We start from the raw sequence: 21,873 nt of genomic DNA, 5'->3' as shown, positions 1-21,873 counted from the left end.
GGGATGGGGGGGTGGTGTCTATGGAGATGACAGTCCTCGGCCAGGATCTGATGAGAAGAAAAGGAGAATCCTCCAGCCCCCCGCACCCCCTCCCTCCGATCCCCAGGGCCCTCACGTGGAGTCCAGCAGGGTCCCATCCAGAAGCGAGGCGTTGTAGTGGTACTTGAGGTAATCCCCCTTCTTACTCAGCACCGAGCAGTCGGGGGGCTTGTAGTGGGACGTGACGCTGATGGAGTCCGAAGGGTTGTGGAAGTCGATCACGTGGATGTCAAACACCAGGACGGCCGAGCCAGGGATATTCCCTAAAGGACAGACCCGGGAAATGAATGAGGAAACCCTCCAAGCGCCCCCAACCTGCCCCCCCAACACCACCAAGGATGCCCTCAACCCTCACCCGCATCCATGAGGGGCACGGGACTCAGGTATGAAACCCTAGAGAACCCTGGGAGAAGGAAGCTGGAATGGCCCTTAGAAGTAACCCGACCCTCACGTTACACATGGGGAAACTGAGGCACGGATTTGCCCTCCAGGTCGGAGCCAGCTGGGAGCACAGTTGGGACTGTCAGTTCCAGATGGTGAGCTCCTGCCCTGGGGCATCGCTCCACTGGAAAGATGCCTGGCTGAGCTCAGCACAGACCAGGCCACAGCTCAGCCACGTGAAGGCTCGCCCGCTCCGCCCAGAGGCAAGAAGAGAGATGAGAAAATCAGCTGCGCATGAAAGCCGTGAAAGCCGTGCCGCTGCTGCGCAGGACAAAGGGGACCACGGGCAAGTTCCTGCTGCAGCGCGGCCCCCCGAGAGCCTCCCTGCGTGCTGTTTGCTTCTTCCACACAAAACCACTCATAAGATTTTATCTTCCGTTATCTCACTGTGAAAACAGGCCTCTGAATAACGTTTTCGTTCGCAAAAGTATTTTTCACGAATATCATCGTGTTCAATCTGTGCAGCAACCTGGTGGGAAAAACGGCTGCGAGAAAATGCGATGCCAGGGCTGAGCCTGCGAACCCCACCGGGAGCCCAGCGAGTCTCTCCACAAGCATTTACTGCGGTGACTGCGGGCCTGCCCTGAGGTAGGTGGTGAGGAAACCACACACTTTGTCTGTGTCCTAACACCCTCAGGGGTCAGTTCCTCAGGGATGAGCATTAGGTGCCAATCAAAAGAGGACAGAGGTGGACCCCTGACTCCCCCAAGACTCCCCCTCCCCCGCACAAAAGCACCTGGGGTGTCACGGGTCAGGGCGCCGCGCCCCCACAGCAACTTGGGATGCAGCAGCCTCAGGCCCAGAAAATTTATGAGCCTTCGATGCATCCCAGAATCTTATCTAATTCTCTGACAGAAAGCCAAAAGGAGAAAAATCATTTAAGCAAATGTCTCCCCGTCAATACATTCTCTTTAGAGAAAGGAAGGACTAGTCCTGAGGCCATAATTACAGGGACGTAAACACTCAGAAGTAGTTTTCTGTTTCTGCACGCCTTTGGCTAGAGGTAGAAGTTTACATGATACAAAACAACAGGCATCGAGACACAAGGCAAATAAGCAAGGCCTGTTCCATGTGGCTCAAGCCGTGACCTGTGGTGGCTGCATAAATGGAAAATGTACGTCGGGAAGGAACAGCCAACCTGAGGTTTCTTAGATATTCTGGCCGTGCCCTCCTGGGAAAATTCCACAAAGACCCGTAGGCACAGTAATAGTCAGGAAAGGGTAATATCATAAATATATACAGCCTGCCACTCCAGCCATAACCCCATCAGCAAAAATAAAATCAAATCAGAATAAATGCCACATCAACTATTCCTAAGCAAGCTAGCAAAAAATGGTATATGAGGGGGGAAAAAAACATAATTAAGAAGGGAAATATGGCTTGGAATACTATGCAGGCATTAAAAATACCTGTTGATATAGAGAATTTTCACAACAAATTAGACAGAAAGAGACATGACAAAGTTATATGTACAGATGATCCCATTTTGGTCAGTATTTGTGTAGGTGGATGTGTGTTTCCTTTTATCTACGTAGATTCACATAGACTAAAAAATATAGAAGAGTACCCGGGGGTGGTGGACACACAATACAATATACAGATGATGTATTATAGAACTGTACAGCTGAAACCTATACAATTTTATTAACCAACGTCACCCCAATAAATTCCATTTTTAAGAAGCACAGAGGAGTATTCACTTCCTGGTTGTATTAGTTTCCTACTGCTGCTATAACAAATTACTGCAAACTTGGTGACTGAATGTCCTTGCCTTTCCCAGCCTCTCAAGGTCACGGCCATCCCCTGCCTTGTGGCCCCTTCTTCCATCTTCTAAGGCAGCAGCTTAGCGTTTTCTTCTCTTTCTGACCTTCTGCTTTCCTCTTACAAAGACTCTTTTCTTAAAAAATATATTTTTTTAATTGACTTCAGAAAGAAAGGGAGAGGGAGAGAGAGAAACACCAATGATGAGAAAGAATCATTGATTGGCTGCTTCCTGCATGTCCCCCACTGGAGACCAAGCCCGCAACCAGGGGAGTCCAAGTGGGACCTGCTGGTTCACAGGCTGACGCTCAACTGAGCCACGCTGGCCAGGCACAAAGGCTCTTGTAAGTACATCAAGGCTGCCTGGGTGGCCCAGGGTGATCGCCCATCTCAAGATCTTTCCCTTAGTCGCATCTGCAAAGACCGTTTTGCCATGAAAGTCACCTTCACAGGTCCTGGGGACCGGGCGCGGCCGTCTTTTGGGGCCACTCTTCTGCTTGCCACACTACAACGTTCATTCCTGGGTGGGGGGATTATGGGAGGCTTTTGTTGTCTTGACCTGTATTTTCTTTTTTGAGAGTCAACATGTACTCTTTGTGTCCTTTTTAGGAGGGAGTTTACGATGAGAGGGACAAAACTGTTCTAAAACTGGATTAGCGTGATGGTTGCACAACTCACTACAGTTACTAAAAGTCACTGAACTGGATCCTTAAAATGGTGACCTTTATGGCATATAAATTAAACCTCAAATAAAGCTGTGAAAAAGCAAAACGTGTTTCGCCATTTATTCTCAAATGGCTTAACAACAACAAAAAAACATAATTTATAGAAAGAGAGAAAATAAACATAGCAAGATGTTACAACTGGAGAAACGAACGGGCGCTCACTATATAGCTCTTCCACTCTGGAGTCGCTTTACGGTTTTCCCAAAGGAAAAGGCCAATCGGTGGGCAGGGCGGACCAGGGGACACAGTAGGGCAGCTCCAGAAGGGAAAGCTGTTGGGGCTTTCAGGTCTAGTTGCACTTCAGTTTCGACACTGCGCTCATGGAGGCCGGGTTGCTTGGAACGGCCTGCAGGCAGACGGCACTCACCTCTCCCATCCTCCCCGTACCCCAGGTGAGGGGGGACCACGATCCTCCGCTTCTCTCCGATGCAAACACCCAGTAGACCTTCATCCATCCCAGCAATCACGTAGCCCTGCCCGATGTACGTGTCGAAGGTGCGGTTCCGTGAGTAGCTAGAAAACACACAGAGTTCCTCACAAGGGACACCACAGCTGGGACATCCGTCAGCACAGTGAGGCAGCAGGAGACAGAGGCCGCCAGTCCCCGAAGACTGCAACCTTATTGTAAAAATATGTTTGGTTTTATTGATTTCAGAGAATGAAAGGGAGAGGGAGAGGGAGAGAGAGAGAAACATTGATGAGAGAGAAGCATGGATGGCTGCCTGGAGATCGAGCCCCCAACCCAGGCATGTGCCTGACGGGGAACTGAACCAGCAATATCCAGGTGCATGGGAGGGTGAGCTAAACCAGCTGGGCAAATACAGTGAACCTTAGAATCGGAGGACACAGCCAGGAAAAGGGTCCTCTGTCCACACCCAGCGTCCAGGCTGCCCTGTCGACAGGGGCACCTCAGACACAAGCCCTCCAGCCTTCTGGTCACCTTATGAATGGGACACAGTAACGAGGAGCAACCACAGGAATGCAGCTAACGTAACTGAGACGGATGCTTGGCAACCACGTCGGGCTAATGAAAAGAGCATCAAGGGAGCCCTTATCGGAAGCTCCGCGAGCGTCCAAGGACAATGTCCAGCTTCTAAGGAGAACCTCTGCACAGGTGGGACGTGAACACCGAGAGCAACTGGACTCGGCAGTCTCCACCACCGCCGGGCGAATGCTCCCTGCCGTGTCCCCGCTCACCGCGCTGCCGTCTGGCGAGGACTTGGGTTTCCCAAGTGCCACTGGCAGGCGGCCCAAGCATTCCGCTCAGCGGAGATCCAGGCTCTGGGTGAACTGCCAACTCAGGTCAAGAATCATGAGTTTGGTGAGAACAAGAAGCAATTTCTCGCAGCCCGATGATTCCAGAATAAAATCATAAAATTTCATCTGCCACGTCTACTACCCAACTCTGAACCACAGGGATCTGCACCCGTTCTCCACCCCCACCTGGGGCAGATGGGCAGAAAGCCTGTCCTGAAAGAGCCAGTCTGTCCTACCATCCCCTCATTGAGCACAGCCCGGGGTGACTGCCTCAGAGAAGGTGGGGAGAGCTGGGCGAGTCTTCCTTCTCAGCACCCTCAGAGACCACCAAGCCAAGGGGCGTGAAGAAATGGTAATAACAGTCCTGGCCAGTGTGGCTCAGTTGGTTGAGCATCATTCCATGCACCAAGAGTTCACTGGCTCAATTCCTGGTCAGGGCATATGCCCGGGTTGTGAGCTCGATCCCCTTGGTCAGGATGAAGGCATATGGGAGGCAGCTGATTGATGTCTCTCTCACATCTATGTTTCTCTCTCTCTCTCCCCCCCCCCCTTCTCTTTTTTAATATGTTTATTGATTTCAGAGAGGAAGGGAGAGGGATAGAGAGATAGAAACATCAGTGATGAGAATCATTGATCGGCTGCCTCCTGCACACCCCCTACTGGGGATCGAGCCTGCAACCCAGGCATGTGCCCTTGGCCGGAATCGAACCTGGGACCCTTCAGTCCGCAGGTCAACACTCTATCCACTGAGCCAAACCGGCTAGGGCTCTCCCCTCCTTTCTTTCTAAAAATCAATAAAGACATATCCTGGGGGGTGAGGGTTAAAAAAGAATGAATACTGTTTTGAAGGTGCAGGATATAGCAAGCTCTCATTCCTGCAAAAAATTAAAATAGGGGAATATGTATTTCAATGTATATGTATGGATGACCGATGAAATTCATAATACCGTTTCCCTGTGAAGAGGGGCACTGGGTGTCAAGGACAGGATAGGAGAACAATTCTTCATTGTATACACTTTTATACTTTGAGGATTTTGAACTATGACAGTGTATCACTTAGTAGAAAATAATAATGTTGAAAAAAGAAAAAGAATACCATCTATTATACAAATTAGAAAGCTAAAATAGTTTAAGGTATGACACTGGCCCAGGAAGAGTTAGACCAATGGAAAAGGATAAAAATTCTAGACAAAGACCCAAAAGTATATTTTAAGAATTTGGTACGTAATAAAAGCCAGATATTTGATGAGTGAGGAAAAAAACAGTTATTCAATAAGGAGTGCTGGAAGCACTAGCTAACCATCTGGAAAAAACTAGTTAGATGCTTACTGTCACATTGAATACAACCAATTCCAGATGGATTGAATATTTAAGCATGAATGCATTCATAAGAGTGGAGAGGGACTGTGGAAAGTTATTAATATTTACGCTGGTAGTGAGAACAGAAGGGGCTGATGGGAAATTATTATGTTCTATTATATACCTTTGCATTGTTTCACTTATATAGTAAAGTAGGGACTGGTGGTACAACATATCATAATGCGTACGTGGCTTTCATTTTGAGTCATGACTGTTACATTTTCCCCCGAAAAGAAAACCAAATGAAAAACTTAGGAGACCCCAGGAGAGCAGGAAGAATGAATTATTCAAATAAAATGAAACCATATAACAATTCTTCTGAGTGTTTCTGGCTGACTATCAGTGGTTCTCAACCTGTGGGTCGCGAACAATGAAAATACATCCTGCATATCAGATATTTACATGACGATTCATAACAGTAGCAAAATTACAGTTATGAAGTAGCAACGGAAATAATTTTATGGTTGGGGGTCACCACAACATGAGGAACTGTGTTAAAGGGTCGCGGCATCAGGGAGGGTGAGAACCACCGGTAGATAAACGCGAAGGCTACTGCCTCCACTGTTTGCCCTACAGGAGTGGTTTCCAAACAGCACAGGCCATTTGAAGGAGCAAGACACACCTCACACAGACAGGCCCCCGCCATCTGCACACCTGCAGCTGAGCCTTGTAAACCAAACACGACTCTGAATCACAACAGAGGCTGGGCCATTAGCCTCTTCGACCGCAGGAAGGCAGCCGAACGCACCCAGCCAGTCGCCGCAGTAACAGGAAAGCCTGTAAAGTCTGGCAAGCGCTTTTGTCTCCCTGATGTCTTTAACCATCTCTGTGAGAAAGGTGCCAATCACAGGTAAAAACCTGAAGCGTAGGGAGGTCAAATGCTGTCCAAAGCGACACAGCTAGTGCCCAGGGACTGGAACCCAGGTGTCCTGCCACCCAGTCTGTTCCCTTCCCAGCCTACTGCCTGGACCTCCCTTCTGGCCACTTCCCATCTTGGGCCCCACAGGTGAGTGTGCGCTTGGATAGCTGAGCACAGCAGAGGGGGCCGGTGGGCGTCTAAGGTGAACCTCCCCTCTTTCCCGGCAGATTCAGGTCCCCCAGGCCCCCAAGGGACAGCTCTACCAGCCTCTGAAGGACTTCAGCTCAGCAAACAGCAGCCTGTGTCGGAGCTGGAAACACTAACTCGGAGTCAGCACTGAAGGGCATTCAGGCCCGGTCCTCACCTGGAGTCAAAGGGGGTGCCGTCCAGCAGCGTGCCGTTGTAGTGATACCTGAGGAAGTCCCCGCGCTGGCTGCGGCGCTCGCAGTTCTCAGGGACCACCTTGTTCTCCACGGAAATGCCATCCTTGGGGTTGTGCAGGTCCAGTAAGGCAACATCGAACACCAGCGATGCCTGCCCAGGAATGTCCTTCCCTGGGGCGGAATGCAGGAAGGTCATGACATCAGGACACAAGGACTGCCACTCAACCCCGTGTGTGTGTGTGTGTGTGTGTGTGTGTGTGTGTGTAACTCATTCTTTGACAAACGTTCTTCCTCTTCTTGGGCGGCTCCCCCTGGTGTCTCACCGTGGCCGGCAGGTACAGTGTGAAACCTGACTCCCTCAGGAAACGGAGCAAAGTGACATGAATGAGGGAAAAGATGACTACGACCATGCTGTCTACGCTTGTGCTGGCAAATCAAGGCTCCACGTGGGCACCCCCACATGCAAACGCCAAGACATACGTCTGTGGGCGTGGTTGTGTAGAAATGCAAATGACAGGCATTTAAAGGCACAAATTCCAAAGCTCGGGTCTGCTCCTACCTAGACTTGTTCTTTGGAATACACAGCCAGTTTTTTTTCAGAGACAATATGCAAAATTAAATCCTCTAGGTGCCTCCAAAACCAGATATAAATAAAATTAAAGTTAGCTGAGGTCAGAGAAAAAGGGACACCCGCAACCTGAAATATAAAGAGTCCGCAAGTCGTTTCTATCTCGCCCCTGGATGGCACTGCCTCTCCTGGATCTTCTGACAGCGAGGATCCTGCATATCAGCAACATGATCACCCACAGGGCGAGTTTACTGAGCATTCGCTCTTCCTGCGAAGATCAGCAGCCACCAGTAATGACCTCTAAGTGCAGTACTTTGGGATGAAAGTGAGTTCACTGACGAACCACCGACCTCAACCCTCTGTTGAAGTCGCCACTGTTCACCATGCAGAGGAGGCCTGGGCAAGTGAGCCACGCGGACCTTCCCTCAGGGGGATGATGAAATCGGCTGAAACAGGCTGCTGAGTCAGCCTCCGGAATGCAGGTGTGGCCCATCCCGAGGGGGTGTGTGTGCGCGTGCGCGTGTGTGTGCGTGTATGTGTGAGGGTATGCAGTAGGATATGCATCTTTTGTACTTTTCTGAATCTTGTCATTTAAGAGAGAAAAAAAAAACACCTTAAAAGTCACCCCAGGGCTTACATTTTTCAAGCATTATCACGTACTAATTGACAGTTTGTTGTCTTTTTTTAACAACTTTAGTGAGATATAATTCCCATACAATTCACCTATTCAAAGTGATACCTGGACAGCTGAGTACAGTATTAAAGTACAAAGTTTTTAAAGAGTTATTATTTTAAATAAACCTTTTCTTTTGAATATTTAAATTATTAATTCTTTAAAATAAATAAGTAATGTTCCTCATATTTAGCTAGGCATTTAGTTTTATGATGTATGTCGGGTGCATGTAGATGATGGCAAAAGAATTTGGGAGCCAATGCGAACGAATGTCCTCGGGCAAGGATGAGACCACCGGAGCATCGGTAAGATTGGACTGTCCAGTTCAAATCTCATTTCGCTGGTGGGAACAACATAGGCTGGGCAGTGGTTGGCGCCCACGGTTATAGCTTATGAGGCAGTGGCAGACGGCTTCCTTGTGAACGCCCATGACCATGAACACGTGGAGGTCACCGCCACTCAGTCATCAGAGAGCAGATGAGCTGGACTAGCACGGGCGGCCCCACACGACTGTGCAGAGACAGAAACGCTGCGCCTGCACCGCCCAGGACAGGAGCGCCCGGCCATGTGCCAGCAAATAGTCACAAGTAGCTAATGGCTACCATACTGGACAGCGCAAGTCCAGACCAACGGGTCTGGGGGATTTCGTGTAGCGACTTGCATTAATGACTGCAATAAAAATAAGCACAGTCCTGGCCAGCACGCCTCAGTTGGTTGAGCGTTGTCTGTGCACCAAAAGGTTGCTGGTTCAATCCCCAGTCAGGGCACATGCTCAGGTTTTGGGCTCTATCTCAGGTCGGGGGCATGCAGAAAGCAGCTGATCAATGTTTCTCTCTCACATTATTGTTTCTCTCCCCCTCTCTCTCTCTCTCTCTCTCTCTCTCTCTCTCTCCACCGTCCTTTCTCTACAAAAAAAAAATTAATAAAAAAAATCTTAAAAACAAAGAAAGGACAGATGAGAGTGGCGTGAGAGTGAGAAGGACTTACCGTCTCCATCCTCTCCGTAGGCCAGAAAAGGAGGAATGGTGATGATGCGCTTTTCCCCCACACACATCCCCAGCAGCCCTTTATCCATCCCAGGAATCAGCCAGCCAATTCCCACGTAGGTGTCATATGTTTTCATGCGATTATGACTGAAAACCAACGAGAAAGGGGAGAAGTTCCATACCAGAAGAGCATTTCTTTTTTTCTTTTTTTAAATATATTTTATTGATTTTTTACAGAGAGAAAGGGAGAGAGATAGAGAGTTAGAAACATCGATGGGAGAGAAACATCGATCAGCTGCCTCCCACTGGGAATGTGCCCGCAACCCAGGTACATGCCCTTGACCGGAATCGAACCCGGGACCTTTCAGTCCGCAGGCGGACGCTCTATCCACTGAGCCAAACCGGTTTCGGCAAGAAGGGCATTTCCAACTCACCCCTCAGTAGGGTTTTTGTTACCCACATCTCAGCTGAGCAATGAACCCATCCCCATCCCGGGAGACGAGCATATATGGATCTTTGCTCCTAATCACAGAGCACACGTCCTAGAATTTATAAAAAGCCTATAATTAAGCCACAGCAATTCACAAAATTAGGCTTGTTCTTCTGTCTAACCGCACACACCTACAGTGAGGGGAAAGGCTCACTTCCCCAGCTTAGCACCTTCTGCCCACACTTCTCCAAGCTTCCTATACTTGCAGCCTTCCCCTCCTTCTTCCGTGGAAACTACAAAAAAATGAACCAAAAAATGCATGAACTCCTTGGTCTTAGGGCCCTTCACTTAACAAGACCTGAAAATACTGTTAATTTAGATAAAACCTGTTCTTAAGTTTTTCTAAGATATTTTACAATGTGGACTCTGGCTCTATGAAGAAGTTAATGCTGGTGAAAGCTGGGAGGAGTCCGTTTCCTGGTTCCTCCATGGGTATGAAAAGCAGGCGAGATGGAGGGACTCGGGGCATTTCACGGATATGAGCATGGATGTGGGACTTACCTGGAATCGAACAGTGTCCCGTCCAAGAACGTCCCGTTGTAGTGATACCTAACGAAATCGGACACCTGGATGGTCCGAGGGCAGCTTGGGGGCTTGAAGTAAGTGTGAACCTGAACCTGATCTTCCGAATTCCAAATATCCATCAGAAGAACGTCAAAATGCAGCACTGAGTCTGGGGGGATCACACCAGCTGGAAATGAAAGAGAATTCACACTGAGGAGCTGCCATCGAGGGCTCCAGGGGACACCGGCCTCCAATTCCAAACTGAGGCTGGCTGTCCTCCAAATGAAACAGAAAGAAAACAGAAACACAGAATGTTCCTCTCAGCCAGGGTAACACTCACTGCACCTGTGGCAATAACGCCTTCCTTCACATACAGAAGAAATGACCCTAAGAGAAATTTTAGCTGTGTGTGTGAGTGTGTGAGTGTGTGTGTGTGTGTGTGTTCGCTGCTTCTTAATTTTCTCCCCACAATCTAAAGCATCCAAGGATTCTCCCATCGGCCTGACTGAACAGCCTGCAAATGTTCGGTTGTTTCTGCAGACGTGTTGACAAACACGGAACGAAAACTTACAAACGCCTTCACTGCCGTAAGCAAGCTTGGGGGGGATCTTCACAAACCGCCTCTCGTTCACGCACATCCCGACCAGAGCCTGGTCCATCCCTGCGATCAGCTGTCCTTTCCCCACAAACACGTTGAAAGTGGAGTCTCTGTCGTAGCTGACGACCCAAAAGGGAGGGAGAGAAAGAAAAGTATAAGTAACGTTTCCCTTCGTGAAACCCAGCTGTGAACATGTACCCGCGGACGGAGTGAGGACACTGCCAAGCAAGAAGCCTGCAGCGGAGTTACTGACACGGGAACGGTTCATACAGGGCTGGAATTTTTTAAATTCCTGTGACTATTGCCAGCAAATCTAGTTAGATAGCATCAGTATAACCACCCGCCCCCCCCAATATATACAATACATATGTATATACACATATATACATAATTTATTTTGAAAAATAACTTCTAATTCTACTAAAATTAGTTTGCTCCATTTCTTTTTCTTTTTCTTTTTTTACTGCAGAAAAACACACTTAGGGCAGTGACACAGGGACAGGCACAGAAGGAGTAACAGGAGAGCCCAGGCTGGCCGCTCTGGCTCGCTGGGAAGTCAGAGGAAAGGGGCCGTGTGGACAGGTTCAGGGGGTGGGTCCTGGATGAGCTGCCGCTGCCCACTGCTCCCCTGGCTGCAGGTCTCATGGGGTCCTTAGAGCTTGGAGAATACATGCCTGTGGGGGGGAAAGGAGGGAGAGAATGGCATGGACATGTTCCCTGGAGGGAGAGCACCCAGTTTACTCCATTTCTGTGTGATTGGTACCTAAAAACATCATCCTAGCCCAGCCAGCGTGGCTCAGTGGTTGAGCAACAATCTATAAACCAGGAAGGAAGTCACAGTTAAATTCCCAGTCAGGGCACATGCCTGGGTTGCAGGCTCAATCCCCAGTAGGGGGTGTGTAGGAGGCAGCCAATTGATGATGTTTCTATCTATCCACCTCCCTTCCTCTGTCTCTAAAAGTCAATAAAAACATTAAAAAACAAAAAACAAAAAAATACATACAATAAAGGTGGTATGGCCATTTTAAAATACCAGATTAAAAAAGCAATTGTTATGCCCAGATTTCAGGATCCCCAATAGACCACCAGGGAGCCAGCCGAGTCCAATGCAAAAGCAGATAGAGTCTTTATTCGAGCTAGCTCGTGCTCCCCAACCACACTCGCCGACGCAGCGGCAGGGGGCAGAGAGAGCTAGCCCTGTGGGAAGAGGGGTTTTATAGGGGGGTTGGAGTAAGGGGAGGAGAGAGGACTGTGGGCCCTGCCGATTGGCCAGGCGCAAGTCTGGGTCTTGTTACACAGGATGTGGTTGTGTCTATGGCGCGCACTTCCTTTGATTGTCATTGGTTAGTTTAAAGAAATCCTAGGTGTGGCTAGCAGAGGCTTGGGCCTCCGGGAAGAAGCTCCTTGCTGAGCATATGGCTAATGGCTGCTGCCCAAAAAAATGGAGGATCCAGGGTAAGATGGAGGGCGTATCCCTCGCCCTTTCACAATAAAAATTTTTAAACATAACAGACTTCTGTCATGGGGATGTAATGTACAGCATGGGTCTATAGTTAATAATTTCCATATTATATTTCATATTTGTAAGCTGCTAAGAGCGTAGGTCTTAAAATTTCCCATCAAAAGAAAAAATTTTTGTAACTACATATGGTGACAGATGTTAACTACACTGTGGTGATCATTTCGCAATACATACAAATATGAAATCATTATGTTGTACACTTGAAACTAATATGTAATATGCAATTATACCTCAACTAAAAAATTGAAGAAAAAAAAAAACCCAAACAGATTTCTATTCACTGGAAAAGAGGGTACACTCATTAAGAGAAAAGTGCAGGTTACAGAGCCACAGTATAAAACAATCCCATTATGGATTTACATATATAGATGCACCTGAAAAAATCCACAAGGCGACACATGAAAATAATATCAACGATAATCTATGGGTAGGAGATTACAAGTGATCTGTCTTCCCTTTAATGCTCTCTTAATTTTCAAAATGATCATGTAATATTTGTGTAATAAAACACTAAGAGCGGCTGGATTATACCTCATTAGGACACACTGCCCTTCATTTGGTAAATGACTTCCACCTTTTCTTCCTTTCCTCTAAAAAAAGGCTGGGGACAACAGCACATCCTCCTCCCACTGGCAGGGCAGCTTCCTCAGACCCCACCCCCACTTCCCTTTGTCCTCAGTTTTATGGCCCATTCAATAGCCTTCCTTTCTCCAAGGTCAGTGAATAGAACACAAAATTCCAAGTGCAGGCCAACAAGCCAGAGGACAAAAGCCTGGGCGGCTTTACACCTGAACCCTCAACCTCTGGAGGACCAACAGCCGCTCCCTCTCCCTCGAATGCCAGCTCTGAATTCCACATGGCCATGGCCATGGCTGGCCGGAACCACCATGCCCCGAACCACCATCTAACTGGTGGGTTTATGTTAATAATGACCAGAACTCGAGGCTTCAAAGACTCCCCACGTCCAGAACATGCACAGACAGCAACAATGCACAGGCTGAAGACTACTTTATAACTATGTTTTCCATCCACAGCACTTGAATATAGTTCCCACATTTTTTTAAAGAATGCATTTATATGTATATGTGTATATATATATACACACATATATATATGTATATATATATAATCTTTTTTTAAAAAATTGGTTTCAGAGAGGAAGGTAGAGGGAGAGATAGAAACATCAATGATGAGAGAGAGACATTGATCAGCTGCCTCCTGCATGCCCTCTACTGGGAATTAAGCCTGCAACGGTGGTATGTGCCCTGACCAGGAATTGAACCAGTGACCTCCTGGTTCATAGGTTGACACTCAACCACCAAGCCACACTGGCAGGACTATAGTTCCCAAATTTAATGAGAATGTTTAATACTAACTACTATTTAGAGAGTGTTTCTGATGTGAGGCACAGAGGCAAACTCAGTTTTGCCCTATACTCCTCACTGGATCCTCATACAACATGTTAAGGTGGGTGCAGATACCTGGGTTCATGAAGGTGAAAACATTTCCCAAACTCACATGGTTAGCCAAGTGGGGGGAAAAAAGCTAGAACCCAGGGCTGTTCAACTCTTACCTTTCAGGCATAGGGCCTCCCTAGACGATGTATAAAAACTGCTACTGCCTTGCAGTATTAATTTCTTCACTTGATGACCCCATAAACGAAGTGCTAAAAACAGAAAACACCCTTCTAAAAGAAAATTCACATAAGAAACTAATGGTGCAAGGCAGGCCAGTCTTATTTACTGCTGAAAACTCTGACCATCTGGAAAAATAAAGCTGTTCTGAGCACATTTGTGCTGATCAGTACACCTGGCACACGTTCCTCTGCAGCGCCCAGCCCAGCGCCCGTCATGAAAATGAAGCTCGGGAATGAGCCGTTACACAACCTGTCCCAGCATCTGGCTGACGGGCACCTTTTGCAGACATCCCAGGCCGAGTGCTGCGGAAACAGATGATACACCCAAAGGAGGCAGTTCCAGAGAAGTGTAATAAAAGGGGCTGTGCGCAAAAAAGTGTGTGTGTGTGTGTGTGTGTGTGCCGGGTGCAGAGAAATGACAGGGAGATGCAGTACCCAAGGGGACCAGTAGGGAGTACTGTTGTCACAGATGGGCCTGAAGGATTCAGGGACAGAGAGGGTAGCTCAGAGCACCCCACAGAAGCTAAGCTGGGACCTTAGGTCTGGGGACACTGCCCACTATGACTCTACAGACAGGGAGCCTGGGAGATAAATATCTCATCTTTATTCACCTCCCTCCCTCTGTTCTTTTGCTGATGCCGCATTCGCTGAACCCAACCAAAAGCCAAATGACAAGGAGGTCGCTGATATAACCCCCTGTATCACTGGAACGGGGAAAGTGGGCCTCGCAAGGCAAGTGGAAATCACCCAGCTCCTCCAACACCCCCCTTTCCTCTCCACCAACTTATTTTTGTCCTCTGCTCATTCTCTGCTGCAGACCCTTCCATTGCTGTCCCTGACACTTGTACCTTCCCCTGCCTCGGGGGGTTGGGGGCGGGGGGAGGCTGGGGGGGATGAGAGGTGCCTGCGGTACTCTCCAATGATGCTCTTCACAATTATCAGCCCCAAATCCACTAAGACTGGAGGCATCATGTAAAACCATCATATGCACCTCCCTCAACTGTATACCCACAAGCACACACCACCTGGCAGCATGTTCCTCGGGAAAAATGACCATCCCTGGCTGAATTCTTAAAGCACAAATTCCGTGGCTCCATTGGTAAGAGTAGGTTTCCATCTGCAATGAGGATGAACCTTGAGAAGAACAGGAGGCAAACTGAACACATTCCCTCTCTCGGGTCCCCAAAGACCATTCCTTCCCCAAGCTCCCAAACTTCTCTCTCTTATTTTAAATGTTTGTTTTTATTTTTTTTAATATATATATTTTTATTGATTTCAGAGAGAAAAGGAGAGGGAGAGAGAGAGAGAGAAACATCAATGATGAGAGAATCATTGATCGGCTGCCTCCTGCACGCCCCCTACTGGGGATTGAGCCCGAAACCTGGACATGTGCCCTTGACTGGAATCGAAGCTGGGACCCTTTAGTTCACAGGCGGACACTCTATCCACTGAGCCAAACCGGCTAGGGCTCAAGCTCCTCTTTTTAAAAGGGAATTAGAAAACCAGAAAGGAGTTCCTTGATGTCAGAGATGGCAACTACATCTTGGAAGGTGGAAAGGGAGTGGATGAGCAGGAACTGACCTAGAAATGAAGAAACAGAATCTCGATGTATAGAAAGGGGATGTGGCCAAGGGTGGGTGCCCTGTGCCTCCCAGAGCCTGCAGGTGGAAGGCGGCAGGGCAGAAGGAGCTGTGTCAGAGCATCCCACCCAGCAGGGCGCACAATAATATTTACTGAACGTCTGGACTCGAAGGCCTACAGGCTGTGAATGAAATGACCAGATGCTTGGTTTGCCTGCTAAAGATCACCGGAACTGCTAAACTTCAGTCCCCCAAGGAAATCTGAGCAAACAGAAGAGACCATCCCCCTCTAAGGGGATGAGAGTGCTAGGAATACGACAAAACTCCTAAAAGCTGAATCGGGACTGGCTGACCAGGAGCTCCAAGACCTGGAGAGTGAGAGCAGGAGTCCCACAGACACCTGCAGGCGGAAAGCTGGGGTCCTCTCCTAGGGTCTGGAGCAGCAGCCGCAGGGGTGTATTAACGAACCCACAGAGGCTCCAAATAAAACCAAACCAAGCCCAAGCCAGTGGCCAACGGCTGAAGGGCTGGATCTCTTGGCAACTGCAAATGCCCATAAGCTGAACCATCACCAACTGCTCCCAAACGCCGGGCAGAGATGCAGGAAGAAAGAAAGCTCTGTGGAAAGAAAGGCCCTTCGAGGTTTATGACTCTGGTCGGGGTGACAGCCATCCAGCCATCGTTTCCCTCTGGGCACAATCTCCGAATCAGCAGCCAAAGCCCAAAACACCTTAGGTTTTTTCCTCCCTCAAGATCTTCGAGCAGGAATAGCAAAGTCATCCCTAATACTTCATAAAATCCCAAAGGAAAGGGGGCCCTAGAGGGAAAACCTCACATTAGTAAAGCACCTACTGTGTGCCCTGCCCCTTCCACTCCACTGTCCACACTGCAGCCACAGGGACCTTCATAAAACACAAATCTGGTCCCTCATTCCCCTGATTAAAACTCTCCAATAAGCCCTAACCGGTTTGGCTCCATGGATAGAGTGTCCGCCTGCGGACTCAAGGGTCCCAGGTTCGATTCCGGTCAAGGGCATGTACCTTGGTTGCGGGCATATCCCCAGTGGGGAGTATGCAGGAGGCAGCTGATTGATGTGTCTCCCGCATTGATGTTTCTAATTTCTAACTCTCTATCCCTCTCCCTTCCTCTCTGTAAAAATTCAATAAAATATATTTTAAAAAAACAAAACAAAAAAACTCTCCAATAAAAAAGAAGAAAGAAAACTCTCCAAAGGCTTTCCATTGTCCTTAGTCAAAGTCCATACTCCATACCCAAGCAGGCAACATCCCTCTAAAGCTGGCCCAGCCCTCCCTTCTGGCCCCCTCTCACCTCTCTTTTCTCCCCTCGGCCACTCCCATGCTCCCACTCCCAGCTCAGACCACAATGAACAGACTGAATGTCCCCCAACACAAGGCTCCCACCTCCAGATCTCAACTATTCCCTTTACCAGACACACCCTCTTCTCCCTACACCCCTCACCCCTCAGCATCTCCCAGTAAATTGTAACCCTCCTCAGGTCTCATCCCTGAAACCCCAGGACTCCTTCCTGAACCCCACCCTAACATGACATACGGTTAAGCCTTCTGGGTGCTTCCACAGCTCCTTGCTTTTCTTCCATCGTTTATATATGGTAGCCCTTAGGCTCTGGCACTAAAATGCCTTGGTTCAAAGCCCCACCCCACCACTTGGTAGCTAGGGACCTTCAGCAAATTCCTTGAACTTACTGAGGTTCGGTTTCCTCAGTGATAATGAGGTATCTACCTCGCTGTCTTATAAGTTAAACGAATTCATCTGAGATTAAATGAATTCATGTATGTAAGGACAGGTGATAAAAACTCCATGTGAACTCTATGTGAGAAACTGAAGTGTGTGCTATTCTTTCTGTACTACCTCACTATGTGATTGCTGAACTGTCCGTGGTAGGGGCGGGGGGGGACAGTCCCTTCAGGGGCAGACACTGCATCCAAGTTTGCTGAGTGGACAGTAGCCCCTCTGGGCTCTTTCCACTGTCCCACACCGTCTCAAAGTGGTTGCCATGCCTACAGGGTAGAAAGTCTCAGACAACTTGTTCTAGTGCGAATTATTAAGTAACACCAGTGTAAGCAGGAAATTCTTCCCTATTTCTAACTAAAGCAGCAAATGAGAGAAGACACACAAATGGTCAGTAAACAGGTGAGAAGATGCCCAGCATCATTAGCCTGAGGGAAGTACCACTTAAAACCACAATGAGATACCACTTCCCAGCCACCAATAATTAAGTGGCTATAATTAAAAAAACAATTATAGGTACTGGGAGAATGTGGAGCAGTTAGGACCCCCATGCACTGCTGGTGGGAATGCAAAATAGCGCAGTCAACTGTTGGAAAATGCGGTTCCTCAAAAAGTGAAATAGAGTTGCCCTAGGACCCAGCAATTCCACTCCTAGTGCTGTATGGTTATTCCACATTTTGTTTGCCCATTTATCAGTTGATGGGCATTCAGGCTGATAGTACTTTCTGGCTATTATGAATAATGATGTGTGAACATGCATGCACAAGGTTTTGTGTGGATATATGTTTTCATTTCTTTTTTGGAGTGATGAAAAAAAATGTCCTGGAATTGGATAGTTGTGATGTTTGCACAACTGTGACTATATTAGAAACCACTGAACTGTACATTTTGAGTGAATTGTTTGGTATGTGAATTCTACCTCCAAAACAAAAGACATGATTGAAACAATAGTAAGCACGTGCATGTCTGAGCACTTGCTATGGGCCTCACAGCACGCGAAACAGCTTTTGTAGATTCACTCATGGTCTACAATTTCAAAAAACAAAGCCAGAGAAGGTAAGAGAAGGCTTAAAAACACGAGTCCTGTAAGGAGCCTGCCCAGCCTGGGCACAGAGCGGACGCTCAACAGATCTCTCTGCCTAGTCGGGTGATTCACTGCGATGTGCCCCAACAGAACTGTTAGTAACAAAGCCTTGGGGGGGGGGGGGGGGGCGGCCTGGAGCTGGAGCCGAAGAGGCCTGTTAACTCTGGACTTGGATTGTCTGAGGTTTCAGTCTGCCTCCACTTAGACAAGTGTCTTAGCCTCAACGGCCTCAGACTTCACTGGCCTAATGAGGGTAATGACAGTACCAACCTCGGATAATTGCTGTAAGAATTAGGTGAGCACATTCTACGGAGAGCACTTAGACCTCCCCTGGCCCGTGGTAATCCCTCCACACGCACAGGGCCGCTATCATCGGCTGAGGGGCCTGCGGGAAGGCACGGGAGGGGGCGGCAGGCGCGCAGCCACAGTGACCTCGGGGTCTGTCGACCCGCGGAGTGACGCTCTCACACGAGTTTCGCGCGTGTAAATGAACTGGCAAAGGGGGGGAGGGCGTGACTTGCCCCAACTTCGCTGCGCAAGGTCGTGTCGAAGATTCCAGCCCAGATAAGAAGACCTGGGGAGCCCGGAGAAGAAGACCTGGGGGGCCCGAGGGCCGGCAGGGGTGGAGGGTCGCGGAGCTTAGGGGCAGGAGGAGGGAGAGGGAGGAGCGCGGGTCCGCGGGGCGGAGCTGGGGGAGGTCCGTCCGGAGGGAAAGGCCTGTCCGGAGAGAGGGAAGCGGGAGAGCCCGCGGGGCGCGGTACCTGGAGTCGAACTTCTGGCCGTCGGGGAAGGTCCCCACGTAGTGGTAGCGCACGAAGTCGCCGCTGCGCACGGTGCGCGGGCACTCGTCGGGCACGAAGCGCCGTTCGATCTGCAGCTCCGCGTCGGAGCCCAGGCCCAGGCCGGCCACGGGCGCCGCCTGCCCGGTCACCCAGAGCAGCAGCAGGAGCAGCGGCGGCGGCGGGGGTCGCCAGCTCCGGGCGCTGGACGCCATCGGGGGCGGCGAGGAGAGGAGCGGGGATCGGGCGCGGAGACGGCGGGGGCGCGCGGAGCTCGGGCAGCGCGCGTGGCGGGCCGGGAGCAGCGGCGTTTGCAAACGTGGAGATGAATGCCGGCCCTCCCCGGGCCGCAGCCGCCACCCCCTCGGCCTCGGCCCCCGCCCCCGGCCACATCCGAGCGCGGGGAGGAGCTGCGGCCGCGCGCGGGGCGGGCCCGCTGCGCCCCTGCGCCGCCGCCCAGCCGGCCCTGCCCTCCGAGCCCGGGCCCGCCCCGGGAAGAGACCGTCCCGGGGGAGCCCTGGTGCGCTCCTCGGCGCTGGGCTCGGGGCCAGAGTTGGGAGGGAAGAGCGTTTCGTGCCTCCGCAGACCCGCTGGTCTCCGCCTGTCCCCGGAGACTCCGGATTTAGAACCGCGAGAGGCTCCGACGTGGCCGCGGGTCCAGTTACCCCCTGCGGCTTTGGAGAAGGAGAGAAACAGATTTTTTTTTTTTTTTAAGCCTAGTTACAAGGATGGAGTCTCCACTGAAAAAGACTGGAAGTCTCCATTCTTCTGGATTGGAGGCGGGGCACGCGTTGCCAGACTCCTGGGCAGCTTGTACAGGTGAGCGTTTTAAGTTGCCAGCTGCGAATGCCCCCCACCCCCCACCCCCCACCCCGCCATCCAGGTGTACTGTGAGCTGACTTACAGCAAACATCCCGCCCGGCCGCAAACACGTGACTAAGCCACGTAGGGCTCACAGTGCTCAGATGGGGCAAGGAGTTCATCGGAGCAGTTGAAGGCATTGAGCTTCGAGTCGGTTGTCCTTACTTATTAGAACCTGGCGCCAATGAAAGCAAATCACCGAAGTTTCGATTCACGTTGGAAGTGGAAGTGTGGACCAACGGTTGTGGGCGCCCATTCAAAGCGAAGAGCGATGCCCAACTCGAAGTGCCCGTGAAAAAGGAGACTTGATTCAGTGCAAGCAGCTCGATTGGGATACAGAGTGGCCCTGAGACCAGCACAGATGTGGGACACCTCCCGGGGCCAGGCAGCCCTCGGTGAGGCCCCTCTCCAGCCACCAGCGGTTCTCAACCTGGGGGTCGCGACCCCTTTGGGGGTCAAACAACCCTTTCACGGGGGTCGCCCAAGACCATCGGAAAACACATATATAATTACATATTGTTTTTGTGATTAATCACTGTGCTTTAATGTTCAGTTTGTAACAATGAAAATATATTATGATTCATAACTAGCAAAATTACAGTTATGAAGTAGCAACGAAAATAATGTTATGGTTGGGGGTCACCACAACATGAGGAACTGTATTAAAGGGTCGCGGCATTAGGAAGGTTGAGAACCACTGAGCTAGACGGTCTGCCTGCTCCACGTTGGTGGGCCCAGGGCCTGGCTCAGATGGCAGGAACACACTGCAGGCAAGCAGTTCAGTTCAGGCTTCTCCCTGAAGTTCAATTTGCATGAGAGGCCTCTGGGTAGAAAAGGCCCCATTTTTTAAAAATTGAGCTCAGCCAGTGGGAGCTCTATTTAGTAGGTATCTTCTTTCTCGGGGTCCACAGAAGCAAGCAATTCTGATGTCAAATGTGGCAGAGATAGCAAGAGAGAGAGAAACTGGGCACCAATCTAATATATACATACATATGCAGAAATACTAAATAAAACGTGAGCAAATGGAAATCAACAATTTATAAAAAGAATAATACATATAACATGGGGACTACTTAAGCAACCTTTAGCAAGTTCATAGTATCCTCTGCAAAATGAAGATAAAACATGATAATTACAAGATTTTTCTAGATCTTATGAGATCCCAGGATCTCATGAGAAACTTCATGTAGCACTAAAGAAATGTTCACTTCCTATTAGAGCTTATTCCATGGAAATCGAAAACCTCTTCATATAATTCACCCTATTAACACTGTTAGTCGGTATGGCTTGGGTAAAACTGATTTCACCCCTGGGAATTAAGGTGGGCATGTGACATTGGCTGGGCCAATCAGAGTACTGCTTCTCCATGACCACAGAGATTGTTTCCATGGCAGCTACATGACCCTTGCTGAGCCAAGGAGTATAATACATGGAAGTCCTACTGGAACTGAGAAAGGCTTCTTCCAGGGGCTGCTAAGTGGTTGGCCACCTTTGCCCGGACAATGGGAGAACCTGTGTGAGAATGAAGCTGAGAGGAAGAGAAATGGCTGACTCTTAACATTTCAGCACCTAGATCAGGCCGTTCCTGAAGTTCTACGCCATGACATCGAATATATGTGAGAAGATAAATTCCTTAAAAAAAAAAAAACAGCTTTATTTGGGTTTTGGTATGTTGTTTTCAAAAGGGTCGATTAATGCTTGCTCAAATGGAACTCTCAATCCCTGAGTCTTCTTCCTGAGAGATCAAATCATTGAGTTAAGCAAATATTTGAATTAGTCAAGACTCTTTTTTTTTAAATAAAGTGTGATACTATAGAGTTTTATTGATCAAGACTCTTTCGATTGCAAGTGTGAGAAGAACAACTTCACTGGTTTTGCATAAAAGTATATCTGAAAGTTTTCAGCTTGTTTGCTTGCTATAATGTTTGGTATCTTCTTTTTGTTTCTTTTCTTGTACTTTAGGGGCATATCTTGACCAGCAACAAAGTCTTCCCGGGA

The 21,873-nt window shown here is 49.1% G+C and overlaps 1 protein-coding gene across 1 annotated transcript in view; it reads right to left on the bottom strand.

Moving 5' to 3' along the window:
* FKBP9 (FKBP prolyl isomerase 9) overlaps nucleotides 1-19,393 on the bottom strand; it is a 28,504-nt gene extending 9,111 nt beyond the window's left edge. The window contains exons 1-7 of the mRNA XM_081102826.1: nucleotides 18,997-19,393; nucleotides 10,617-10,762; nucleotides 10,043-10,232; nucleotides 9,053-9,198; nucleotides 6,806-6,995; nucleotides 3,334-3,479; nucleotides 116-302 (exon numbers count right to left, since the gene is read on the bottom strand). Of these exons, the coding sequence (XP_080958952.1) occupies nucleotides 116-302; nucleotides 3,334-3,479; nucleotides 6,806-6,995; nucleotides 9,053-9,198; nucleotides 10,043-10,232; nucleotides 10,617-10,762; nucleotides 18,997-19,229 (1,238 nt within the window). The 5' untranslated portion in view covers nucleotides 19,230-19,393. The remainder of the gene's footprint in view (nucleotides 1-115; nucleotides 303-3,333; nucleotides 3,480-6,805; nucleotides 6,996-9,052; nucleotides 9,199-10,042; nucleotides 10,233-10,616; nucleotides 10,763-18,996) is intronic.
* Between the last annotated feature and the right edge of the window lie 2,480 nt (nucleotides 19,394-21,873).

This window comes from Myotis nattereri (assembly GCF_964212035.1).
Source record: "Myotis nattereri genome assembly, chromosome: 11".
Classification (NCBI taxonomy): Eukaryota; Metazoa; Chordata; class Mammalia; order Chiroptera; family Vespertilionidae; genus Myotis; species Myotis nattereri.
This window is presented reverse-complemented; position numbering and strand designations above follow the sequence as displayed.